At 40.5% G+C, this 24969-nt stretch overlaps 1 protein-coding gene across 6 annotated transcripts in view; it reads left to right on the forward strand.

The window, feature by feature from the left end:
- Chn2 (chimerin 2) overlaps positions 1–24969 on the forward strand; it is a 220403-nt gene that overhangs the window by 179988 nt on the left and 15446 nt on the right. For 3 of the 6 annotated variants that reach the window (XM_010628291.3, XM_019208057.2, XM_019208053.2), the window contains 3 exons: positions 4706–4783; positions 19848–19932; positions 23861–24034. In XM_010628291.3, coding sequence (XP_010626593.1) covers positions 4706–4783; positions 19848–19932; positions 23861–24034 — 337 coding nt within the window. Of the gene's footprint in view, positions 1–3099; positions 3374–3700; positions 4784–19847; positions 19933–23860; positions 24035–24969 lie in introns of those variants that run through there. The other 3 variants (XM_033757474.1, XM_010628292.3, XM_010628293.3) reach the window with 3 other exon arrangements.

Consider the following 24969-nt stretch of genomic DNA (forward strand, 5'->3'; position numbering starts at 1 on the left):
CCAGGCCCGGTCCTGGGGGGCTTTAAAAAAAAAATTTTTTTTTTTTTTTTTTTTTTTTTTGGTATGGGGGATTGATCTCAGGACCTTGGCACTTGAGAAGCAGACACGATCTAACTCTTCTTTATAGGAAGAAGAAACAAAAAGGAAAGGGAAGTGGCAAGCTTCTTTCACCATTGATTTATGGCCCCACCCACTTGCCATAGTATTTTTGGCAGTGTTTGCACAGAAGGCAGGAGTGAGAGCACAAGTGTCTTCTGTAAAAATCAGTCCAGGGAACCCCACCTTGCTCTAGTTAGCAGGCTAACAATGGGAAAGAGAGTAATTGTGACACTCAGCTGCCAGAGATGTTCCCATGTGGACACTGTTGGGATGAGTGACAGTTTAAAGGTGGTTAAGAGTATAGGTTTAGTGCAGCCATAGCAAATCTTTCAGAGTTTTCAATTATAGTAAATAGCTGGCTGTGGCACGTGTGCCATAAGGTTGCCACCACTGGTTTAGCACATATCCAAAGGAATTGAAAACAAGTGCTCAGGCAAAACGTGTACAAGAATGTTCCTAATCACACCAATCACAATGGCCAGAACATGACGACAATTTAAATGTCTATCAACTGGTGATGGATGGAACAACGAAATGTGGCATATCCATGCCTCAACAGAGAAGAACCTTAAAAGCATTATACAAAGTGAAAGAAACCAGATGCAAAAACCATACATATAGCATGTGATTCTTTTTATACAAAATACTAAGAGTAGACAAATTTTTACAGCCAGAAGGTACACTGGAGGTTACCAAGGGCTGGGAGGAAAAGGGATTGGGCAGCGACAGCTGATGTAGAAGGCTCATTTGGGATATGTGAAATACTCTGGAACTGGATAGGGGTTATGGTGCTAGAACACTGTACAACTGTGCTACTGGATTATACGTTTTAAAATAACAAATTTTATGTTAAATGTATTTAACCACAATAAAAATTAAAGAAACTTGTTTTAGAGTGTGGGGTGGTGTATAGACCTAGATTGTTTTGCCTACATCCTACCAGCTACCAGTGACCACAGCCTTGGAGAAGTTACTTAAACTCTCAGTTCCCATTTTCTGACCTGGAAAATGGAGGCCACTGTGACAGTGCCCACTTGTAGTCTATACATCGTAAATGAGTCGGAGTATGTAAAGTACCTTTCTGCCAATGATCACAATTGGGGGTGTGATGCTAGCATCTAGGGAAGAGGCCAAGGATGCTCCCGAATATCTTACCATACACAGGATAGACCTCCACCCCAATAAAAATTATCCTGACCAAAATGTCAGCAGTTCCAGGGAGAATCCCTGGTTTAAACAGAATGTGTACAGAAATGTGCTTCATTTCATGAACGCAGAGGTAAAATAGATAAGATGGAAATTTCTGTTGTAGAAAGACTGTCAGCAGAAGTATTCAGTGTCTACCGTGTATAGAGAATGCTGTATTTGACATTGTGGAAGATGTAAAGGGAACCAAGGAGCTGTCCTCCAGGGGCTTAGATGAAGAAGAGCTCTGTATGAGTACAATCTATAAGAGGGAGATTTTTATCAAGAGATTTTTATAATCATTTTCCTTTAATAAGAGGGTGACCTGAGGTCAGCCACACTACTGACAATCAGGCTTGAGCCAATACTAATACTTACAGTCCCCTGTAAAAAGATCCTTGAGGGAACAGTGTGTGCTTATGGGCTCATGTCTAAATGTGTCTTGTGTTTGCATAAATTCTATTGACTATATATCTGAAAAAGAAATCACTGTCACAAATAAAAAAATCACTTGTTCTCAATAAAGACCCAATAATGGAAATTATGAACTCTCCTTGTATTCACCCACATACCAAAAGGAGAAGGAGTCCCTTTTTGCTCACTTTTTATTTAAAAAGTTAATCAGATTCTGAAAGAGACTATTCATGTAATTAACCTAGTTCAGATCACAGCATTTGTTCTTACCCAACATGGCTGGCTGGCCATTGAAGCGTATCTCTTGAATTGCTAACAGTGAAGGTCTGGTAAAGGTTCCTTATTCCCCAGCTCCATCTTTACCTTTAATCTAAGCATCAGAAGACTTTCAGAGGTACTCCATGCCTCTGCTTGATCCCTAGGAGTGACAGCTGCCCTAGATTGGTTAGTGGGAAGGAGGGCTAAGGAACCTGGTGGAGCCCATCAGAAGGGCAGCTTTCTGGAGGTTTGGGTCCTTGGAAGCAGAGGCTTCCTTGGAAGAAGGGGTGATCACAGGGTAGAATGAGAGACCCCATGCCATGCAGATGCCTCTGCCACCTTCCTCTGGAGCTCTGGGTACCTACAGGAGCAAGTGCTTTCTAGCACCTATATTTATTTATTCAGTGCCTGCTATGGCAAGGAATCTTATTAGACCCTCTCATAGGGCGAACACGGGCAAGTTGGGTATATGTATGTCACAATGCATCTCAGCATGACATGGAAATGAAATCATCACCATAATACAAGAAAGTGCTAAGTACAACCAGAGAAATGTGGATGAAACATCATCAGATTTCAGAGGACAGCTTACCTCCAGTGAGGAGTTTGGAAAGTCTTTTTGGACATTTGGATTAGAATGTGAATGCTGATGAAGATGTAAACATGCCAAAATGATGATAATATCCTAACAAAGAGAGCAAACTACTAAGATGAGAAGCTGAGCATGTCAGAAAAGAGATTTTTATTGGATTTGTGTGGGGAAATAGTATAAACTGGGTATATTGGGACCAGCTCATGAAAACCTGTGAGGGCATGACATATTTAAGTGACAGAAAAGCACAGACATTTGCTGAGAAGATGGGAAATGGTGTTTGGATAAGGAAGTGCCCTGCAGATATGTACAAGGTAGACTAGAATGATGACAAGGGTCTGCATTATGGTGGGGATATCTGACCAGTGTTTCAGCAGTGCAGCCCATGGTTACATGATGTGGCAGCCTATCACTGTACTTAGCAGGGCACACCGTTAGAGTTGCAGGCTGTGGATATCGATGCTTTATGTCCTAGTCTTGGTTCTGCAGTTTAAACTAGCTCCATGTCCTTGGCCGAAGTATTGTACCTCTCAGTGCCTCACTCTCTTCATCTATGAAGTGGGAATAAACATCTTGCTCTTCATACCACGTATTGAAGTTTAAAGAAGTATGAACATTAAATATATTCTGAGCACCATCCGGCTTAGCTGAAGTTACTATGCTCACTATAAAGCATGGCTGTTCCTATTGAAGGTCACAGAAGATGAAATAAGAGAATGGACTTCTGACATGAGACGAAATGAGGATGGAATGTAGGAACAGAGAGTTATACAGGAGAGTGGTGATTTTTTGTTGTTGTACACAAGGCTCCTTGGAACGGCCATGGTAAGATATGGGGCTGTGTCTTGGTAGGGGACAGGATGAATTTATAGACTGTTCATCTCCGTAATGATCCTGCCATCTATGTTCTTCTTGCTTTCTAGTTCCAAAGTATTGACTTTACCGTCTGGCATCAGCTACATTAAAGTTCAGCAGCCTAACAGGAGTACTCCCAAGACATTGTGACTTCCCTTTTTTTTTATTAACGGAGAGACTTAGGACCAAAAACTGTGGTCCCACAGGAGGCCATCAAGTGCATGATACTCTTAAAAGCAAAAAGGACATTTAGATAGGCTGGGCAATAACAGAGTGAACATGAAAGATGTTTTTTTTTCTTAAAAGAATGGTGATGTTTGGGATTTCATTAAGGAATGTCTTGTCTATGTGGGTTTGGTAGGGTTAGAAGGAAAGGGAGCAGAGAAACAGGGAGGTATCCTAGAGCAAGACATCCTGCCTCTTACTTTGTAACTTTGACTATAAAACTCTAAGCTGAAATGCTGTGCTCTTCTTTGATACTCCAGTCAATGCTCAGCCTGTTCCAATTTAATGCATGCATAAGAATAAGGATGAAGGTTTCAAGTGCTGGGGCAGATTTGAAAAAAAGAGATGAGGCTTTATCCCTGTAAGATTAAATAATCATTGGGGTTTAAAGGTTTGATCTGCTGGAGTTCAGCCCGGGATGGGGTTCAGAGGCCCAGGATAATTGGATACAGCCTTAGACTTTGAACATCAGAGGTAGTTGGGGTGCGTGCGTGTTTGTGTGTGTGTGTGTGTGTGTGTGTGTGTGTGCAATGTACTAGTAAGTAAGAGCAGCCTTTCCTTTGCTGTGTTCCACAGCAGAAAGAATAAAGCCGGCTGCCCCTTCCTCACTGATCCTCAGTGACTGACTGGATACAGCTCCTGGGGGTTGCTGCACACATGAATGTGTGCTATTGTTTCAAGCACACGCCAGCCTTAAGAAATAGCACAAAACAGGCCCGTCCTTATTCAGCAGCAGAGCCCCCTCCATCACTCAAACCGGCCCTTCCAGGTCACATGTCGGGGCCTCTGCAGACAGGACGCAGCTGCCTCAAATCTGCTGCCTAACATTAGCTGCGCTTCGAAAACCCTGACAGCAGGGAGCTTCCCAGACTCCGCAGGGGAAACTAGAGAGAGCTGAGACCAGGCACTATGTTCTCCCAGGAAGTGTGGCTGGAAAATGAGAAAAAGTGTGCTGTGGTTCGGAAGTCTAAGCAAGGCAGAAAACGCCAAGAGCTCCTTGCTGTGGCCTTAGGGGTGAAGGTGGGAGTCAAAGGCAGCTTGCTTTGGCCTCCTCTCAAACTCTTTGCCTGTTCACAGATCTCCTCCTTGGTTCGAAGGGCTGCCCTTACACACAATGACAACCACTTCAACTATGAGAAGACTCACAACTTCAAGGTAAGTCTGCGTCTTTTCTTCTGCCATACCAGGGCAGGTGGGGAGGTATTGTGGATGCTTTCCATCTGGTCTCTAGTGGTAAAGATAGGAGACTGCACATTCCTTTGTTTTTGTGCTTAACACTGTACCTTTGCATGCTATCAAAATGGAGTCCTTAGAAACATTTTGCTTGGTCTTTGTGCTTGGAAACACCTATGTGTATATTGCCTTAATTCTGGAGAATTAGGCCCATTTCCTCTTCATCTTCCCATATCCAATGAAAGAAAAACAGAGCATGCCCAATCCATGGCATTTACAGAAGCCCCAGTAAAAGGCCAGCAGTACTTTTCCACTCAGAGTAGCAATGAAAGAGTATTGCTGTTTCTGGGTGAGTGAGAACAGTTGCCTGTTTCAGGTTTTGTGTTTTGTCTTTTGTTTTCGGCAATGCTAACTCCCTTCATTTCTGTGTAGACAGCTGTGAAAGCAAATAAGGACAACAGCTACCATCCAGTGCCTTTTGTGTGTGCTGGGTACAGGGCACTGTCTCAGCCTAGTTAAACTGGAACCTCCTCTCCAGACCAAATAAAAGATAGGGTGATCCCGTGGGAGGTTAAGTGGATTTTCCCATGTGCATTTACAAATGGGAAAGACTACTATCTCCATTTTAGACCAGCACTTGTAGATCTCACTTTTTGTCAAAAAATTTATGGCCTGCTTCCTTTGCTCTACCATGCTGTCCAAGAGGGGCTTGGAGGGGAATCTGATGCCTCATTGCCCAGTTTAGGAAGCTGCTGAGGGAGGGCGAGACAAACTAGAGTTACAGCAAAGGGTCTGATGGTTAGCAACTTTGAGAAATTAGAGTTAAGGGATCCAGGGAGAAAAGAATAAGCAGGAGAAGCAAAATGTGAATTGTCTGCCTTTTTAAACTTTAATTTTCATTAGGGCCAGTAGCCTGAATGACTGTTGGAGTTAGGTAATCTTTGGTCAGAGGCAAAAAGGGAAATGAGTTTTCTTGTGTTGCTTACTGATCCTTCATAAGAACAAATATTCATCAATTAAATATACCTCAGTTTAGTCTGTTTCCCTGCTTCTGTTTTTAGAAAGTAAATGGTTCTGGCATCTGCATGCTGTCAATGAACTGAGGGATGGAATTATTCAGCCCTATATATTTAGCATTAGGGTAAAGAACTGCATTTATATGGGTCCTCTTTCACGCAAGTCTCTTGATACTTCTCTCATCACTGGATTGTGATAGGTCTAATTTGGAGTACATAAAGTCTATGGAGTTTTTTCTTCCTGTTTTGTATTTCAACCCTCATTAACCTTTTTACCTTAAGAAAATGTTTTTCTGACTTTTGGCAGAAACCCTTGATTTTTTGCTTCCTGTGGATGCACTAACATGGACGAGAGGGTGGATCTTCTCGGACTTGTAAATCCTTTCCCTTCTTTTCCTTCCTTTGGAAAATTCCAATTAACTCTCCTTTAAGATTTAATTGGAATTATATCCTACCATAATATTTGCATAGAATAGCTTCTCCGTCTACATTCTGTGTCTGGCCTGATGTTAAAAACCCATATTTAGTTGATTGATAACTTCAAATTCATTGTCAATCTATTTTCTCTTAGATCTCTGAATGAGAAATTACTCTTAAGGCATTTTAAAACAAAAAGATAGTTGGATCTTATTTCTTAAATAGTACTTTTGTTACTGTGGTATAATAAATATTTGTCACTGAAAAAGACCAGCAACTTTTTAAATGTTGACTTAAAAACTCATTATCTATTCAGTGTGGTTTCTTCTAACTTACAGCTATTGGGAGAAGAAAGGGCCCAAAGTAGACATGCTGTGCAAGAGGGCACATAAACCAGACAGAAGCGTGTCTCTGTATGTTTTAAATAGGCAGGAGGCACCTTTGGAACTTGGCAGACCCTCTAGTGGCTTGTGGCTTTGAATGGTACTGTCTGTGCCACTGTCCTTAAAAATGAGTGGCTGGGACCAGAGGAGGCGTTTCCTTTGTCATTCCTGGCCCTTTCCATCCCTAGTCTTTTTACTTTTTCTTCATCCTCAACAAACTGAAAGTGGAAACTTTGTATGGGGTTTGGAAGAATATTCTAAAAGCAGGTCCAGGCTATAATTACAGCAGTGAAATTTTAGTAACAAGCCACTAACCAAAGGAAGTAATCTCATACAGAGACCCCACCGTTTGCTGGAATATATCTTAATTTTACATTAGCTTTTTATTTATGTTAGTTTCTAATGGTTTTTATTCTGGAACTTTATTGATTTGTATGCAGAATGTTATTGGAGGATATTATATCCTGCCAAAGAGTAAGTGTTCAAAGAATGAATGCTCATATTTTTATACTGGCTTCCATCCACACTCCTGCCTGAGGTTGAAGTCTGCCAGGAGAGCCTGAAGCCTCACCTCTTCACAAGATTTTTTTGCCTCAGTCAGGTCTATTCCCTCAGTAAAAGTTCCTCCTTGTTCTACCCAAGAACTTCATCAAGAGGAGTGAACAGAACCTCCCAGCACTGTACAAGTTAGGAATTTTTGCCTTGTCCTTTTTGAAACATCCCAGCTGCTATTCTTAAGTACAGTCCATATCTACCGTGCGTCTTTTCAAACAAGCACATCTAGGAAAAGCCAGAATTGAGCCAGAACAAAAGCTTTTGAAACCAAATTGCAATTATGCCTCATTTCCTGCAATAATAATGTACAATCCTTTTAAAACATCATATTACACTGATGCAAGTTTTTCTCATTTTAGGCCTGAATTTTTTGCGGTTACTTGCATCTCCTAGGCACCCATGATGAGGCATTTATTAAAGAATGGTGAAATTAGCAGGCCACACTCTAAAATCATCAAGAGAAAAACCACTCCATTATTTATCTCCTTTTACAGTGGCAGCTCTATTTCCAAGCTGGCTGAAAGAGACACTCTCCTGAAGATGAAATAGTCTCTTTTAATGGACTACCCTAGTAATACCTGTGGCTGAGTTCTACAAAATCTCTGGGCCAGCCAACCCCAGAGCTCCAACAATCTGATTGGCTGTCATTCCTGCCCACCCTTAGCTCACAAGGAGGTTTCTTATCACTCTTGACCATGACACAATGTTTAGTAAAGACGTGAGCTCTTTCAGCCTCAGTTTCCTCTTCAGCAAAATGGGAGTACTGTGATTTTTAAAGACACCTGTAAATTACTTATCCTGATCTATGGTACCTTATAATAAGTATTCATTTGATGTTAACATCTATTATTAGTTTATTATTCATATGTTTTGTCTCTTTCTCCAGCTTAAAAAAATGTATATACGAGGACTATTAATTTCTTGTCATAATGAATGATCACAAACTTGGAGGCTTAAAAAATAAAACTTTATTTTCTCACAGTTTTTGAGGCTAGACGTGAAGTCGAGGTGTGAGCTGGATTGGTTCCTTCTACAGGTTCTGCAGTTCTCCTGTGTCTTTTTCCCACCTCTGGGGATGGCTGGCAGTCCTTGGAGCCCCTCTCTCTTATACTCTGGACAGACAACAACCCTGCAGTTTCTGCCTCTATCTTGTCATTGTCTTCTCTCTGTATCTGTCTTGTCTGACACAAGCCACATACGAGTTATAGGACTACTAGTCATTAGATTCAGGTCTAGCTTACTCCAAGGTTACTTCATTTTCACTGTACCCTCAAAGAACCTATTTCTATAAGGCAATATTAGTAGAGACCAGGGGTTAGGATTTGAGTGTGCTTTTGACTGGGGGGATACAGTTCAACCCATGACTAGGACTGGTTAGATAGTTGCAGGACCTTCAAGCAGAAGGATACCTAGCTTCAATTCAAAAGATGCATCATCAGAGCTGTGAGTTGAAGTTCATTGCTGTATTAAAGGTTTTTCTTGCCCACCCACCCCCACAAAAAGGTCTCAGTTGTAATCTAATTGCTATTAAGTATCAATCCCTTGGTCCAGACATGGCCTGGGACTTAAAGGAAAAAAATGTTTCTTATTACTGCTTCATTGCTGTGACTGAAAGTGATGAAATTTAGTCATTCCTCATCTTCAATCTTTCCTAAGCATTTTTTTCATGAAGAGAAGTATGATAAGGGTAACAAGAATCTTTAAAATACCTAGTAACCTTCCATTTCTTCGTAGTAAATCAGAAATACCTCTTTGCTCTTGTTGATTCATATTCAGAGAATATACGTTTTAGTCAAATGTAAGGTATAGCTCTAGTTTTCATTAATATATTTGATTAGGCAAGATTGGCTACATAATTAGTGGAGACTGGTGCAAAATAAAAATGCAATATCCCTTGTTAAATATTACTGAGAATTTCAGGATGGTGACAGCAGAGCAGTTAGCCAACTGTGGTCCTTCTCAGTACAGGGCTATGTGTGACTGCACAGGCCACAGCCAGGAAGCTGCCCATGGTTACAGACAAGGAGCAGGAGTCATGAAGATCTATTTCCATGAGAATTCCAACAAGAGGAGCTCCCCGGTGCTACGAACAGGTGAAGGTCTTTACCCTTCTTTAACCAGAAGGGTGAGGCAGGGAACAGGAAGGAGCCCCACCCCGATAAGGAAATGAATGTACAAAGCAAAACATGAGCATTCTGGGTGGTGCAAGCCACGCATAAGAAGACGCAGAGTCAGAAATGAGCCAGGAGTGAATGGAGTGCAGAGGAGAGATGCAGAGAGGGGCAGAGAGGGCCAAGTCCTAATTCATCAGCAAGAGAGGGACCAGGTTAGGCATGGGTTCACCAGAGCCCACCAGTGACCTTCAGCCAGCCATGTGTGCACTGTGTCCAGATCCCTCCCTCCCGCTACCTAGCAGTCTCCCTCCCCGAGGCTCCAAGATACCCTCCCGCCTCACACAGGAAATAAGGATAGAGAGTAGAGGCCTAGATATCTCTAAAGGTCCAGAGCAAACCAGCCTGACCCCATCTCACCCTGTGTGTTCCATCCCTGTGCCATACCGCTTTTCCCCACAGTGTGGTCACTGGCTATTGTACACGTTTCTTAGTAGTCTGTCTTTCCGGGCCACAGGAAACACCCCAGAGCAGGGATTTCTGTCTGGTTTCCTGGTTGCACACACAGGTGTGAAGAACTAGCCTGGCCCACACAGACTGTTGCACAGATGGACTGCATATGAGCAGATGCTGTATGATGCTGTCTCCTACATTTGCATTTTCCAGCTGCCCCCTCACTCCCTGCACCACGGTTTGCTCCCGAGTGCAGCTTGTGTGTTTTGTGCACTTGTGCTCCCTTCCAGGTGTGTGGATCTTGCCAGGGTCATCAGACTGTCCTGTTGAGGCACGTCAGGCCAGCTGCAGCTCCACATCGAACTGGGAATACTGGTCATGCAGTGTGACCCATTGCCTTATGGGGTGGGCTTGTGCCCCAGTTTATTTCTGTTGTCTTAGCAGCCTGTGTGGTATCTCTCTACAATGTTGCCACTGGGCCATAAGTAAAATGGTTTCCCTACTTGCCCTTCTCTATCCTTCACTCTCTTAATAGATGGGGGCAGCACAGCCTCATCCTGTCCCTGTTATGCACGCATTGTGTGTGCTCTTGTAGTGTGTCCCCTCAAATGCCTGAATTCCTGCATAGCATCTCTGGGGGACAGGACTAGAAGCTCAGGAGCTGAGTCGGCCCTAGTGCTACTGCTAACATGCAGTCTAGGCTATGGCAGTCCCACCTCCAGTTGGAATTTTGTGTCTCCTGTATGATTTCTGTGCCTGTCATTGGGCTTTGCATCCTTATCAGTGCCATTGCCATTTGCTTTGGGACAAGCTGTGTTTGCTTCCTGCATGCATGCCTCTTTTCCTCTTCCTCAGTGACCTCATATAAATGTGTCCACCCATCATTCTGCCTGCAACCTGGTCCCGCTCACAGTTGCCCATCACCCTTGCCTGTCCATCCTGATCCTGCTCCTGTCCACCTGGGCAGCAGGAACTAGGGGCCATTGCACCTGCACTTTGGCCCAGGCAGAAATAATTGTAGACTTGATTTTGTTTGTTTTGTTTAATAATCAGAAATTTCTGTTTGGGCTGAAATGAATCTAGGTGGGACAATTCAAAGGCAAGACATACCCTTGAGTATCACACGAGGGCCTCAAGTGAGACTGGAGTAAATGCACTTGGAGTAAGGGCTTTGCAAGGAAAGCATGGTTCCTGCCCCCGGACTGCTATAAAGGGTCATTTTTAATCCAGATTCCACTATGGCCTGGCTCCACCACTATAGTTATGATAAACTCCATTTTCAAATAATGGAAATCCTGGAAAATAAATAAGTCATTGTGATATAGAAGCCTGGGGAGCCCCAGGGACTATTCAGGTAGGGAAGAATGAAAACTCCCTCCTCCCCTCCTTCTTTCCCAACTCCCTCTTTCTCTCCCTTTCTTCCTCCCTTCTTTACTCTTTCTCTTCTTGCTCTTTCCCTCCTTCTCTCTCTGTCTCCCTCATTTTTCTCTCTCTCTATTCTTCTCTCTCTTCTTCTCTGTCCTCCCTTCATTCTCTTCCCTCTCTCCTTTTCTCTTCCCCTCTTGCTCTAGCTGTTGCCTCTGAATCCACTCCATTCTTCTGTGCAGTCTGCACATCACCTCCCTTATTCTCTTCCTGGACTGAAAGTTCTTAGTCCCTGTGGTCTCCAAATATGGCTGATAATAACTTCCTGCCTCGTGTGTTACAATACCAGCCGTGAAATCTCAATTCCAAATTCCCAGGGAGAGACACAGAGTGGCCTGACTTGGGCCGAGTGCTGTCCTGCACAGGTAATGCTGGCCAGGAACCCCACATCTGTACACCCTCAGGATGCTTGGGGCTGGATGGTACCTGCATATGAACAAAAGCTCTGGGATATGAACAAAAGCTCTGATTTTTTTCTCCATTTTTAAAGAGGTTTCCTGTACTTTACATTGGACTTTCCACTTTGCCATTGTATTCTCTTTGAAGTAAATCACAGTTGCCGTGAGCCCAGCCATTCTGCAGTGCAACTTAGTTTTTGTCATCCATGTGGATCTAAGAAGGAGCCTCTTCCTCTAGGGTGGTCCTTCATCAAGTGTACCCTTCACCATTGTGCCATTTTGGAGCCAGGACCAGCCTTCCACAGAACTAGGAATCAAGTGAGGTTTGGCTCTGGCAAACTCCCTCATCCTCAGCCTCTGGCTCTTTCTCTTGTTTCTTCTGCTCCAGTCTGCTAAGTTATCTCATTGTCCCCTTCCTAAGACCAGAAAACCCTGATATTCAGATCCGAGCTTCTCCTCCACTGTCTTCTGCCAAATTTTACCTTCAGCTGATGAGCTCTACACAATACCTAATTTGAACGATTAGTTGATTCCTGAAAAAAAACAAAAAACAAACAATAGTAAGTTGCTCAAAGGCCCTTTCTAAGATCTCTGTGATTCACCAAGACTTATTATTGCTGCACAGATAATACATGTATTAGTCAGCTTTCTATCACTGCCACAAAGTTATTAAGAAAATCAATGTAAAAATAGGACAGGTTCATTTTGGCTCATGGTTTTAGGAGTTTCAATCCATGGTCACTTGGACCCATTGCTTTTGAGTCTATAGTGAGGCAAAACATCATGGTGGAGACCACATAACAGAGCAAAGCTGCTCACCTCATGGGGGCCAGGAAGCAGAAACAAAGAAGAGACAAAGATCCCAATATCTCTCTCAACAGCACCCCCAATAACCAGCTTACTCCAACTAGCTCCCAAGTCCTAAAGGTTTCACCCCATCCCATCCTTAGTAGCACCAACAGCTGGAGATCAAGCCTTCAATACATGAGCTTCTGTTTTCCCTTATTCTCTTTCCCTACCCTTCCCACTTTCCCTACACCTTTAGCCCGTTTCTTCCTATTTCACATTGTGTACTATTATAGTTTTTCACACCAGAGAAACTATTCAGTATTTACACATGGGTGACTTATTTATTTCACTTAGGAGTAAACCAATAAACTCAATAAAAAGAAAAAAAAATACATGAGCTTCTGGAGGAAATTTAAGATCCAACACATAATCGTGCATGCTTAACTCAAAAAGAGCTCGTTCATGAACATGGCAGCTTCTAGTAGTTCTATCTCAAATGGGTCCTTCTGACTTAACAGTATGATACTCTCAACCAGAGCAATTCTGTTCATGGCATGCATTTTAAATAAGTGAAGGAACAATTTTTGGAGAAAGAATCTGCATATGTGGATTGTCTGCTCTGCCTGCCAGGCCTGATGTAAAGCTTATCTTTTACCTCCTCGGTTTATCTATGTGTATATATTGGGACCGCCCTCTTCACAAACTGTTTACAAACTAGCAGAACCCAGTAGAAGACAGTGAAATCTGCTGCAAATCCTGGTGGGACATCTGGTTCAGGCCACACATCAAGGAGGCAGCTTGGCCAAGTATTTTACAAATGTCATTTGTCTGCTTATAGGTCCAATCCAAAGTGCTTATTAGCTGTTATTCCATGAAGGTTTTATTTTTTGTGTGTACTTTTGTTGTTGTTGTTCAAAAAACACATAATTCAAAGGGGGTTATTCTAAGTGATTCAATGCCTGATCCAGGTGTTTTCAATCCAGAGAAATATGCCTTTTAGGGCGTGAATACCAGTGATCACTGTAAATATTAGTGGGATCTTCTTGAAGGTTCTAAGAAAAAGAAGCTATTCAGCCATACATTCCTTTACTCTTCAGATATGGGCCGTGGGCTGATTATGTTCCACGTACCAGAATGCCATCGATGATATAAGAATGTGACTCTTCCTCTGCTGAAAGGTTCTCCACCAGGGTGATTTTGCTCTCTAGGAAACATGTGGCAGTCTGCAGACATGTTTTATTCTCACACCTAGGATCACTATTGACCAGGGCCTCCCTCAGCAGAGTTACCCACCCTTACATCACTACTCCTGAGGTGGGCAAACCTTGCCGTAAGGGAGGCACAGTAAGTCTTTGAGCAAGGATGTATCAAAATAATGTTGGTGCTGATTAATCTCATAAACCTGAATGGAAATTAAATCGAGAAGCAATAGCTCACCTTATGCAATGAGAGGATTCCGAAAAAGCTTCATGCCAAATTTTTTTTTTTTTTGGTACCAGGGATCGAACTCAGAACCTTGCATTTGCGAGGCAGGCGGTGGAATCCCTGAGCTAAATCCCTGGCCTGCCAATTAAAATTTTGTAAACTCAATCATATTTTTAAACTAAAAGTCTTATTTTTCTGAATGTATAATCAATTGGGTCTGTCTATGCATCTTCACCAGCAGCTGATGCATCTGCCCTGGTATTTGCTGGTGTAAATTACTGAACACTGGGCCTTGAAGCCAGCTTGATGCACACTTTATGGAGGAGCTTTGTAAGGACCTGGCCAGGGAATCACAGACCACTAGTCTCCCCCAGCTAGGATAAGGAGCTTGTGGCTGGGAGCTTCCTAAAAGAGCTTGTCATCAGTCATCACTAGCTCTGTAAAATGAGACAAGGCCTTTGAGCCTACCCTGAACTTCACCTTTGAGTCATGTCTTGAACCCTATTTTAAATGCATTGGGTAGCTGTTGCTGATGAGCCAGGGCTCTGTAGTGCTGCCGTAGAAAACCTGCCTAGCACCCAGCTGTCCTGTAGCACCTGCTCCACAGGCCTTGCAGAGGGAACGGGGTCTTTCTTACAGACAGAAGAATTCCCCTTGGAGGCTTGGTTATCTCTGAAAAGGTTCACTTCCAGATCAGTATTTCATTTCATCCTCTAAGAGAGAGGGAGTTCAAAGTTTAATTTCTGAAATGAGTTAAATGGCACATCACCATGGGAAATACAGTAAATTACAGAAGAGACTCTCAGCAGAAAACTGGAGGCCTTGACTGTGCTACTGGCCTTTAGGGCAAGTGGAGACAAGCTACCTGCCCCCTGCCCCACAGTGAACTGTGGGCAAGAGCTACATGAGATCCCCAAACGTAACAACATGTAGCTGGAAATATCTTTTTGACATCTCCAGGCTCCTCTTCAATACACGTAAACTAGCTAAGAAAGAACTGCCTTTGATCAAGAGTTCTTTTCAAAACAAAGCAGAAGAATAAAGTTCCCATGTGTAATATAAACGATCACAGTGACAAACTGAGGCAACATAGTTTTATCCTTCACTACTGATTCTCAATCGGGATTACTTTCTGCGCCTTCCCTTCCAGGAGTAAGGGGACATTTGGCGATGTTGCAGACATTTGTGGTTCATCCCCAGAGGGGTGTTACTGGAATCTAGTGGATGGGAGCCAGGGACACCGCAAAAACATCGTACAGCCCTCAAGACTGCCACCCGTTCCCATACATACAACAACAACAAAAAATTCTGGCTCAAAATGTTAGTAGTGGCAAGGTTGAGAATCCCTAATGCAAACTGATGAGAAAAAGCAAAAATTCTCAATAGGAACACATCATAAATATCACTTTGTTACAGTAGGTCCTGGGGTGAGCTGATTGTGCATTTGGGTGGTGTCTACACTAGCCCTTCACAACATATTTATTATAAAACCCACTAGAGAATTCTGTCTTCCAGATTCAGCAGATGTGAGACAAATAACATCCTGTTCATTTGAAAAGAGCCGAGTCAGGGGATGCTCACCATGCACTGGAGAATTTTTCTTGACAAGTCTTCTCACTCTTGTTTTTGGTAAAGGATCATTCCCGGGACATTTGTCAAACCTACCTTATCTCCTGCAGTATCATCTTTTTTTTGTTTGGTGTGTGCGTGTATGTGTGTGTGTGTGTGTGTGTGTGTGTGTGTGTGTGTATGTGTTTAATTCCAGGCAGACCATGCCCAGCATAATAGTCTTGGACAGACATTCTTCCTGTCTGGGGTATATTCTTCCTGTCTAGGGTATTTTAGTTGCTGCTCTAAAATTTGTAAAAATGTCCTTTCTCTGAAAAGATATTCTTGAAAGTCAGTAAACATCAGAGAATTAAAAAAAAAAAAGGCTGGTCAGTGACTTTTAAATATATGGTATTTCATTGTGAGAATAGACATGATAAGACAACCCCAAAGAGAATGAGCTCAGAAAGTGCCCTGGACATTTCACGTGTGGTCTGTTGTCTCAAGATTATCTTTGAGGGAAAAAAAAGAAAACTGAACAATATATTGGTCATAAAAATAAACAGTGGCCCATCCCAGAAAGGAAATTAGGAAATGGGCCAAAAACAATGTTTAGCTAACTTTATGCTCCCCTCTGTTCTCATTTTGTTTTATTTATTTGGGGCTGAGCAGGGACACTTGGAGTCACTTGGTAGCAGTGATATCTACCTACACTAGTTTGGCCGCAGAAACGAGATCAAGTAGGAATGCTTTTTGGGAAAGAATCTGGATAAAAATGGGTAGAGCTAATAAACATTTAACACAATTTTTATGTGCTCAACTTTTAAAAATATTGACAAAAGCTGAAATTTTAGAAAATCTGTGACCAGTGTATCCTGAATTTTCTGAAGCAGGTGGGCCAGTTTCTATCATGTCAATGTGCAGTTTGTCAGTGTGCAATAAATGTTTAGTTTTACTGTCCCAGTTTCCAAATATTTCATTTGCATTTTCTCCCAAGGTGTGGGGTTATTTCCCATAGGGGAGAGGTATTCACTGGAGAAATTTCAGAGAACGTGGATCACTTCTCGTTTTGCTGTATCTACCAGAAAAAGATCTTTTATCAAAAACCAAAACCTATTTCCTTTTGCCTTTGGTTATACTATTTCCTCTTCTTGGAATATTGTTCCCAAGTCATCTGCTCCCTAGTCAGCACCACTGCTTGCCCACCAGCTCCTCTTCTCCAATCTAGTGAACTTCTATCCATCCTTCAGAACCCTTTTCAAATCACTTTCCCCAACTTTTTGGGAAGAAGATATTATTCTGTCCTTTATCCTATCGTAGGATCTCCCACGTGTTCTACTGTATCACCTTTTGCCTACTTATTCTAGTAGATTCTTGAATACATGTAGTCCATGCTACTGCGATCTCTTTCAACTTGGTCTGTCCAAAGAGTGGTACAGGGTAAGCTTCAAAGTGGCAGTCAGCATGTAACTTTCAAATAAATGAGGAGAGAAGGAGGTGATGGAAAGGTGGAGAGAGGTAATTGAAACAGGAAATAATTCCCTTTTCTAACATCCTTCCCCCACTAATTTATAAAGACCCTTTCTAGATACACCATGTCTCTGTATATGTGGAATTTGGTTTCTGATCATTCCACTGTGTCCCACTGGTATCAAATATATTGTAACAAATGTAATGGAGCTGGACAATATCATTATTTATTTGTAATTTTATTGCACTATGGTTAAAATTTATAATATGGTGTCAAGGCTTTTGTATATGTTAAGGCTTGATCTGTAGTCAGCCTATGTAAATTTTCTAGGTGTTTATGAAAAGAGTGCTGGGTATGAAGTCTCTTTCCTACTCAATATATTAACCTTATATTTATTACTTTGGTGAACGACATTAAAATCATTATTATTATGGACTTGTCAATTTCCCTTTGCAGTCCTTTTGATTTCTTCTTTTTGTTTTTTGAGACAACTTGTCCTATACATAAAAGCTTAAAGTTGCTATATCTTCCTGGTAAAAAATAAATTTCTAATTATTATGTTGTGATCGCCTTTATCAATAATAATGCAAATATACATATTTGACCTATTCATCTATTCTCTTGGCTAGCATTTGCTAAATATGTATTTTTACTTGAAATGTTTTTCTCACATTGTTTTAAATGGTTTTTGTAAAAATTTTTAAAATGACTTAAAAAATCTGTTTTCTGTGAGTTAAAAATATTTACAGAGCCATAAGGTTTTCTTTTTTTTTTCCTCATTGAGTTTATTGGTACATTTTAGGTATACAGTACAGTTACATTCATCATTGGGATCCTGTACCTTTACATGACAGGTCTTGGTTCTCATTTTTTCCCCTTGTCCCTGCCCTCCCTTCACCCCTCCTCCCTCCCCCTTTACAAACACTTCATTTCCAGTTTTTCATTTTCTCATATTTTTTCTTTTCCCTTATTAGCTTTCCCCTACCCTTTCCACTTTCCCTATACCTTTAGCCCTTTTCTTCCTATTTCACATTGTCAGTTATATCATTAGGATCTTATTTACTCTGCATTTTTAATTGCTTCATTTTTCTCCTTTCCTAATTTTTACTGGTTTGCTCATATCTATTTCTATTTTAAGTTGTATTTTATATATTATTTTATTGTGTAGTTTTATTTGTTTGTTTGTTTGTTTTCTGGTTTTTTGAGACAGGGTCTCACTGTGTAGTTGAGACTGACCTGGAACTCACTATGTAGCCCAATCTGGTCTTGAACTCACAGCAATCCTCCTGCCTCAGCCTCCTGAGTGCTGGGATTACAGGCGTGCACCACCATGCCTGTTTACATTATTCTATTGTATTTAATAGATCTTTCAATTTCAATAGTATAGTTCTAATCAAATTTACTGCCAAGATTAACTAGCAACTTTAAAGGATTTCTACTAAAAATATTAATGATGGCTGAATTTAGAAAATGTTCAATTTTTAATAAGGCATTCTTTGAGAATCTTTTGTACCAAGTCTGATCTCAGTGGGCCTCTAGATGAATCCTGACAGCCCCTGTGAGAATGCAAGTGCTCCTGGGATGGTTTGTCTGCATTCCTTCTAAGAGAGCATTGTCATGTGTTGGGGCTATACCCTCTCAGAACATTTATCTATTTATGTAAAATACAAATTTGAGAGGTTTATTTTCATTATTTTTGAAACAGTATAAATTTAGTTTTATCACACAGTTTTAACCATGGGAACATAGTTATCAGCTGCTCTTTAATTGATGATCTTACATTCCTTCTCTACCTTTGCTCACCTGTGATTTCCATTACAAGGGATCTGGCTCTGCCTTGTTTGCCATGTTTTGTCTTTCCCATTCCACCTAGTCTGTAGGAATGAGGAAGTCAAAGTGATGCTACTTTTTCTTAAGTAGAGCTATAATGAGAATTTTCTCAAATCGACCGTATTTTTCATCTTGATTTTATTGTTACAAAGTTGTAGATAGGCCTCCCAATCTGTTTATAATACATTATTTCAATTTCTTTCATTAATCAAGGTTTAAAGCTTTGAAAGACTACTTTAGATAATATCTTAATTTTATAAAACTTTAAAAACTGTTTCCCTTGATTTTTATGTCCCCTGTGGACTGTCTACAGCATTTTTTTTTTTTTTTTTTTGCCTACCATGGTTACATTTACTTGCAAAAGAATTCCCCCACCTCTGAATCTTTAAATTTCTTAGTACCAGAGAAAAACTATATTTATTTTGTTTCTCACTCATGACTTGACACATGATTTTGTCACAGGAGGGTCTGTATCTCAATAACCAAGATAAGGCCATCCTTCCTTGTGATAATTGGAACATTTTAACAAATGTCTGGAGGCACCAACCAATGAGACCAGCCCTCCAACCCACCCCGAGGGACCTTCAGCTTATTCCCCCCAAAGCAAACCCAGGGTCTACTGAATACAGATCTGATCTCTAGGGAAGCAAGCTCATTGGTAGCCCACAATCTCAACTAAGTCCTTTATTTAAGTCCCTTTTTGGGGAAGTGGCTCAAAGCCTTGGGACCTTTTAATTTTAATTTTAACAATCATGTCTTACTTATACCTGCCTTGATATTCCATAGATAGATGGAGCAACTTTATTAAAACACACGCGCGCACACACACACACACACACACACACACACAGAGTAATTGAGTTCTGCCTTTCAGGACTTGCAGAGCTAAATGTAGGTTGTAACAATTGGCTCAGACTGTCTTGGGTTTGTGCACACTACCCTGTGTGTGGCGTGAGAGCCTCATTCCTTCACTGATGGAATGTCCCAGTAATCTTACTGTTTCTCCGTTTTCCTTACTGATTGGGGCCTGGTGGGTCAGTGGAGGATTATAAAGATCAAAGCACATCTCTGTTTGTTCCAGATCTGTTGAGAACTCTGCTTTACTGGCAGGCAAGCACCCAGTGAGGGGCCACTCCTGCTAAGGGCCTTGTTTCTTAACTCCATTGATGCGTCTCATGTTCAACCACCTTTGTTTTCTGACACTTTGCTTCTTTCTGGAGCACAGGTCCACACGTTCCGAGGCCCACACTGGTGTGAATACTGTGCCAATTTCATGTGGGGACTCATCGCACAAGGAGTCCGGTGCTCAGGTAGACACAAAACTTTCCTTCTCCTTTTCCAATTATATAAAGTGCTCTGCTGTGTTGAGCTAGGGTGCATCTCTCCAGAAATGATGTTTATTCCCAGATGAATGTGAAAGTCCAGGTGTCTCATGGATCCAAGGCTCCTCTGCTTCACAGGAAGTCTAACTATTTGCAACAATGAAAAGGAGTATTTCATGTTTATGAAAGGAAATATATTTAAAAATAAACATCCAAGTATATTTTCTTAGGACCTACCTGTCTCCCCAGAGGCAGTAGTCCTTAAAAGAGAAAAAAAAATCAATTCTAGTGGAATTCCATAAATAGCCACACTTCTTTCCCATTCCACCTTACTACAAAAGGCAAGACATTAAAAATAATAATAATCCTAGTGAGCATCAGGCTAAACTCTTTCTATTTATCATACTATCCAGCCTCACCCACAGACCTTAGGAAAGATGCAATTATTTCCCATTAAATAAAAAAGGAGATGGAGTCTTAGAGATGATTGTTAATTCCTTTGGCCACATAGCAAGTAGCAGCTGGACTCTAAAGCCCACTTGCAGGATTTTTCTGCTATTGTATCAGCAGTGAAACCACACACCCTACATTGCTGTCACTTATTTTTAAACGCTGAGTGTCGTCCCACCTAGAATAGGACACGTAATACAGTAACAGCATACAGTACATCTTCTTAAGTATACTAAACAAAATGGCAAAGTGTTGCCAAATTAATATACAAACTGGACTTCCTAGTTTTTTTTTGTTTGTTTGTTTTTTGTTTTTTCTGGCAAGCAGTTGTGCTGGAAGCAAGAACAGCCTCCTCTGATATGATCAGGTTTCTGCCAACTCCTTGATTAATTTCCTCCCTGCTAGAGTATGATTTTGTGGGGTGCGGTACTGGGGATTGAACTTGGGTCCTTGAGCTTGCAAGGCAGGCCACCGATAGAGTATGATTTTTAGAAATAATTCATATGAAGCATTTGAAATAAAATCAGTGAATGTGAGTTTACGTTTGGATGATCTTCATTCCCATTTCGCCTGTTTTGGATCACAGGATTGTAAAACCTCAGTCCTCTCTGCTTACCAGAAACTTTGTTAGCTCAATTGTGAATCAACGATTCTTATGGGTGCTGGATCATTCTACTTCCCCTTCCCAGGCCTCTGAGGCAGGTAGCAAACCCATTTGACAGGCAGCCTCTTCACAAGTGTCTAAGATAACCCAATTAATACAAAAAGACTGATTTGCTAAGAGTCATAAAGTATCTCACAGCTCAACCGCCGTGCACTGTGGTTGTGTATCTGAATTTCCCAGTGGTCATCAGTTCAACCTGTCCAGATTATACCTACCAAAAGTATCCCACATCGCTACTATAACCCAGTTTCAGCAGGAAATTGGTCCAAAGTCAATATTATGAGAACAAAATTCTGGACTTCACATCAGCTGTGATCAGCAGCTTTCTCTGGGATGAAAAGGTTTTTGGATTTTTTTTTTCCTGTTTTTAAAAATAAAACACATTAAAGCCTTTTGTTGTTCGTTCTCTCCAACAACTACTTTTTGAGCTTATATTTCCTGCAAAAAGCAGGAAGGCTGAAAGCTGATCATCAAAGGTTAAGAGGAGACATCGTTGCTCTCAGTTCTCCAGATTTTAAATTTTCTCAATGATCTAGACTTTAGTTACGGCATGTGGAGTGCTAGTCATTTGTAAAAAGTAAATATTTTATGCTTGTTATAAAACATCTTAATTTTAATAAAATACCAATATTAAATCTATGTAGATAAACCCATTGTTGCTTCAGATCTTAAAATAACATTTTAAAGAAAATTAAAAATAGAATTATCCTATGATCCAGGAATTCATATATATATATATATATATATCCAAAAGATCTGAAAGTAGAATTCCAATAGAAACTTGCACATCCCTGTTCTTCCTCCAGCGTTAATCATAATGTCTGAAAATTAGAAGGATCCCACTGGTAGATGAATGGATAAACGAACATGATGTAGACATACGATGGAACGTTATTCAGCCTTAAAATGGAAGGAAATTCAAGGACTCCTAGACCGTGCAGACACAGGTGAAAGAAATGTATCTGTTGTAATCAAGTAGAACCTCTTACCTGTGAGTCCAGAATATATCTAAACATATAAAAGTTTTGAAAAAGAAATCCTGACACATGGTACAATGTGGATGAGCCTCGAGGCTCTTTTTACTGAGGGAAATAAGCCAGTCACAAAACTATAGTACAGCACGGTCCACTCCTATGAGAGACACAGAGAAGTTTAATCCATAGAGTCAGGAAGCAGAGTGGTGGCTGCCATTCTGTGGGGAAGGTAATATTCAGTGAGTAGAGAGTTCCAGGTTTGCAAGATGAAGAAACCCCTGGAGACAGATAGTGGTGACGACTGTACATTAATGTTAATGAACACTTAAAAATAGCTAAACTAGTAAATTTTGATATGTATATCTACCATAAGTTAACAAAAAATGTTAAATGAAGATTATAGGATGCAGTTTAAAATTACCAGTGAAGTGACTTAAGAATATCCAGGCAGGCCTGTTTATATATTTTGGCACCAAATGTGCTATTTGTTTTATGTAACTTAACGCTTTATGATAGTACTTCTCAGATTTCATATATTGTGCCAAGCACTTTCTATTAATTTGATTCTCATGCTCACCCTACAAGGTAGGTGCTGTTAAGATCCCCACTTTATAAAAGAGGATCCAAAGAAACCAGCCAGCTCTATTTAGTACAGTTAGCCAAAATTTACACTCACTAAGTAGATCTATCAAAATATTTTTTAATTCTACTTGAGCTTTGTAGAATTACTTGTGTTGACAAAGCTAAAACAAATCAAAACTGTTTTTTTCTTTGGATGAAGTATAAAAAGAATTCAGCCAGGAAATATTACCTGAAAATCATCTAGAAATAACCACTGATAATTTTTACAGAAGCAAGATCCTCTCAAACCCCTGGTATGATCAGAGCTTTTTTGTAAAGCAGCTGATGATAATATTCATTATTGTGTGTGTAAAATACAGAAAAAGTACAAAATAAAATTATAGCTAGGAAAGATAGTATTGGAAGACACTGAGTAGAAGCACATCACCTTTGAATACCTTCAACATTAAATTTTTATTTTCCATAATGTAGACTGTGTCTTTCTATTAGAGAATCCTGTAAATGCCTACCAACTGCTAACAAGGCTTTTAATTTCTTCACTGAACTTAAAAGCAACTTTTCAGCTTTGGATATTGATATGAGCTTTATAAATAATAACTCTTAATCATCACATTAATCGGCATTGTTATAAGTTATAAACTCTCAGGCACTCCCACTGGTGTACAATTAGACCTTAATTCTACCCACAGATACCAAAATAAGGCATGGACAAGGTAAAATGTTCTCCACAGCTGGTCCAGCAAGGAAGAAGGGATTGAGAACTGTGAGCGACTCTCCAGGAAAGGCAGAGGGTGCCAGGGCTCAGCGCCAGGCTTCCTCAAAGCAAGGGCTGGAGATTCCTGCGGAGAGAGTAACCACATCTTCCACAGAGGAGCATCAAAAACTTAAGGAAACAAGCTAACATACATCCTAGAGCCCTGTATGAGCTAGGACTAGCTCTGAGAGCCAAATCCAAGAGCCCAAATCTGAAAATGAAAATATACACACAATTTGAGTGTTTAAACTATCTCAACAAAATGTCTTGTTCTTATGGTCAAGCAAAAGAGAAACATTAATGAGAAAAATGCAATTCTCTATAGGTTTAATGAGTAAAGTGAATCTCATACTCATCTTCTCGTGGAATGTATCACTTTGAAATGGCGTGGATTTTCTTTAGGTGTTGTTACTTTTATTTCCGGCAATATATAACTTGTGTTGGACTTGACAAAAGAACTGGGGAAGGCTAATGTGACCTCTCTGCTTCCAGACTGTGGGTTGAATGTACACAAGCAGTGTTCCAAGCATGTTCCCAATGACTGCCAGCCTGATCTCAAGAGGATCAAGAAGGTGTACTGCTGTGACCTCACCACGCTCGTGAAAGCTCACAACACTCAGAGGCCCATGGTGGTTGACATATGTATTCGGGAAATTGAAGCAAGAGGTTTGGAAAATATTCCCTACTACGTACGGTATTACAGTGATTTTATTTTGTGGTTTATATTGATGGTTGCAAAAAAAAAAAAAAACTCAAAACAAAACTGGATCACACCACTACTCTTGATGGGAAAAATGACCTGTATCCATGCAAAAACACACAAAGAGATAAACTAAATCCTGCCGACTATATCAGTTTTCATTTTCTATATAAACCATACATGATGTACTCAACTAATGTTTATGGAGTAATTAGCTGTGTGCCAGACACTAGGCATATAAAGTCACCATTCTCAACTTAAGGAAATTCATACTGTAGTTTGGAAACCAGAGAGCAAGCAAATATACATTGTGGATGCACATATCCAAACATCATAAAATCACAAAGGAAGATAATTCATCTTAGTTGAGGACAATTAAGAAAAGGTTAAGACAGGGCAAGGTTTGAAATGGTTTTAAAATGTGCTTCTATTAAGTAATAAAAAATTATTGATCAACACATGTCTTCTACCATAGAAAAGTTCATCTCTAATATTGTTCTCTTTATTTCAAAGAGAACAGTTAAAGGATTATAAAGCTCAACACAATGAAAAATCCAGGTGGTAAGGAAGATAGAAACATTTCCCCCCTCCAAAAAAAGGTTCTTTGTATTATGCTAGAATTACCTTTTCTTTATTTTTCTTTAATTTGGCAATCCTTCAGCATCATATGGATTCACTGGGAAGAACTTGGATTGCAGGATGTAACTTGCATAATTGAGCCGTAATTATTTTATATTCTTCTATACTTTGTATCCATTATTGGTCCAAATTGGCATAATATGTCCTACGGGTAACTACTCGTTGACCACCTATGTTATTTTTTCCAAAACAAAGCAAAACAGGATGTTACAGTATATCTCAAGCCTTTTCAAGATAGGAGATTATTTTATCTGCAGCATGA

This window comes from Fukomys damarensis, unplaced genomic scaffold, assembly GCF_012274545.1.
Source record: "Fukomys damarensis isolate Sample0158 unplaced genomic scaffold, DMR_v1.0_HiC HiC_scaffold_4, whole genome shotgun sequence".
In the NCBI taxonomy this organism is placed as follows: Eukaryota; Metazoa; Chordata; class Mammalia; order Rodentia; family Bathyergidae; genus Fukomys; species Fukomys damarensis.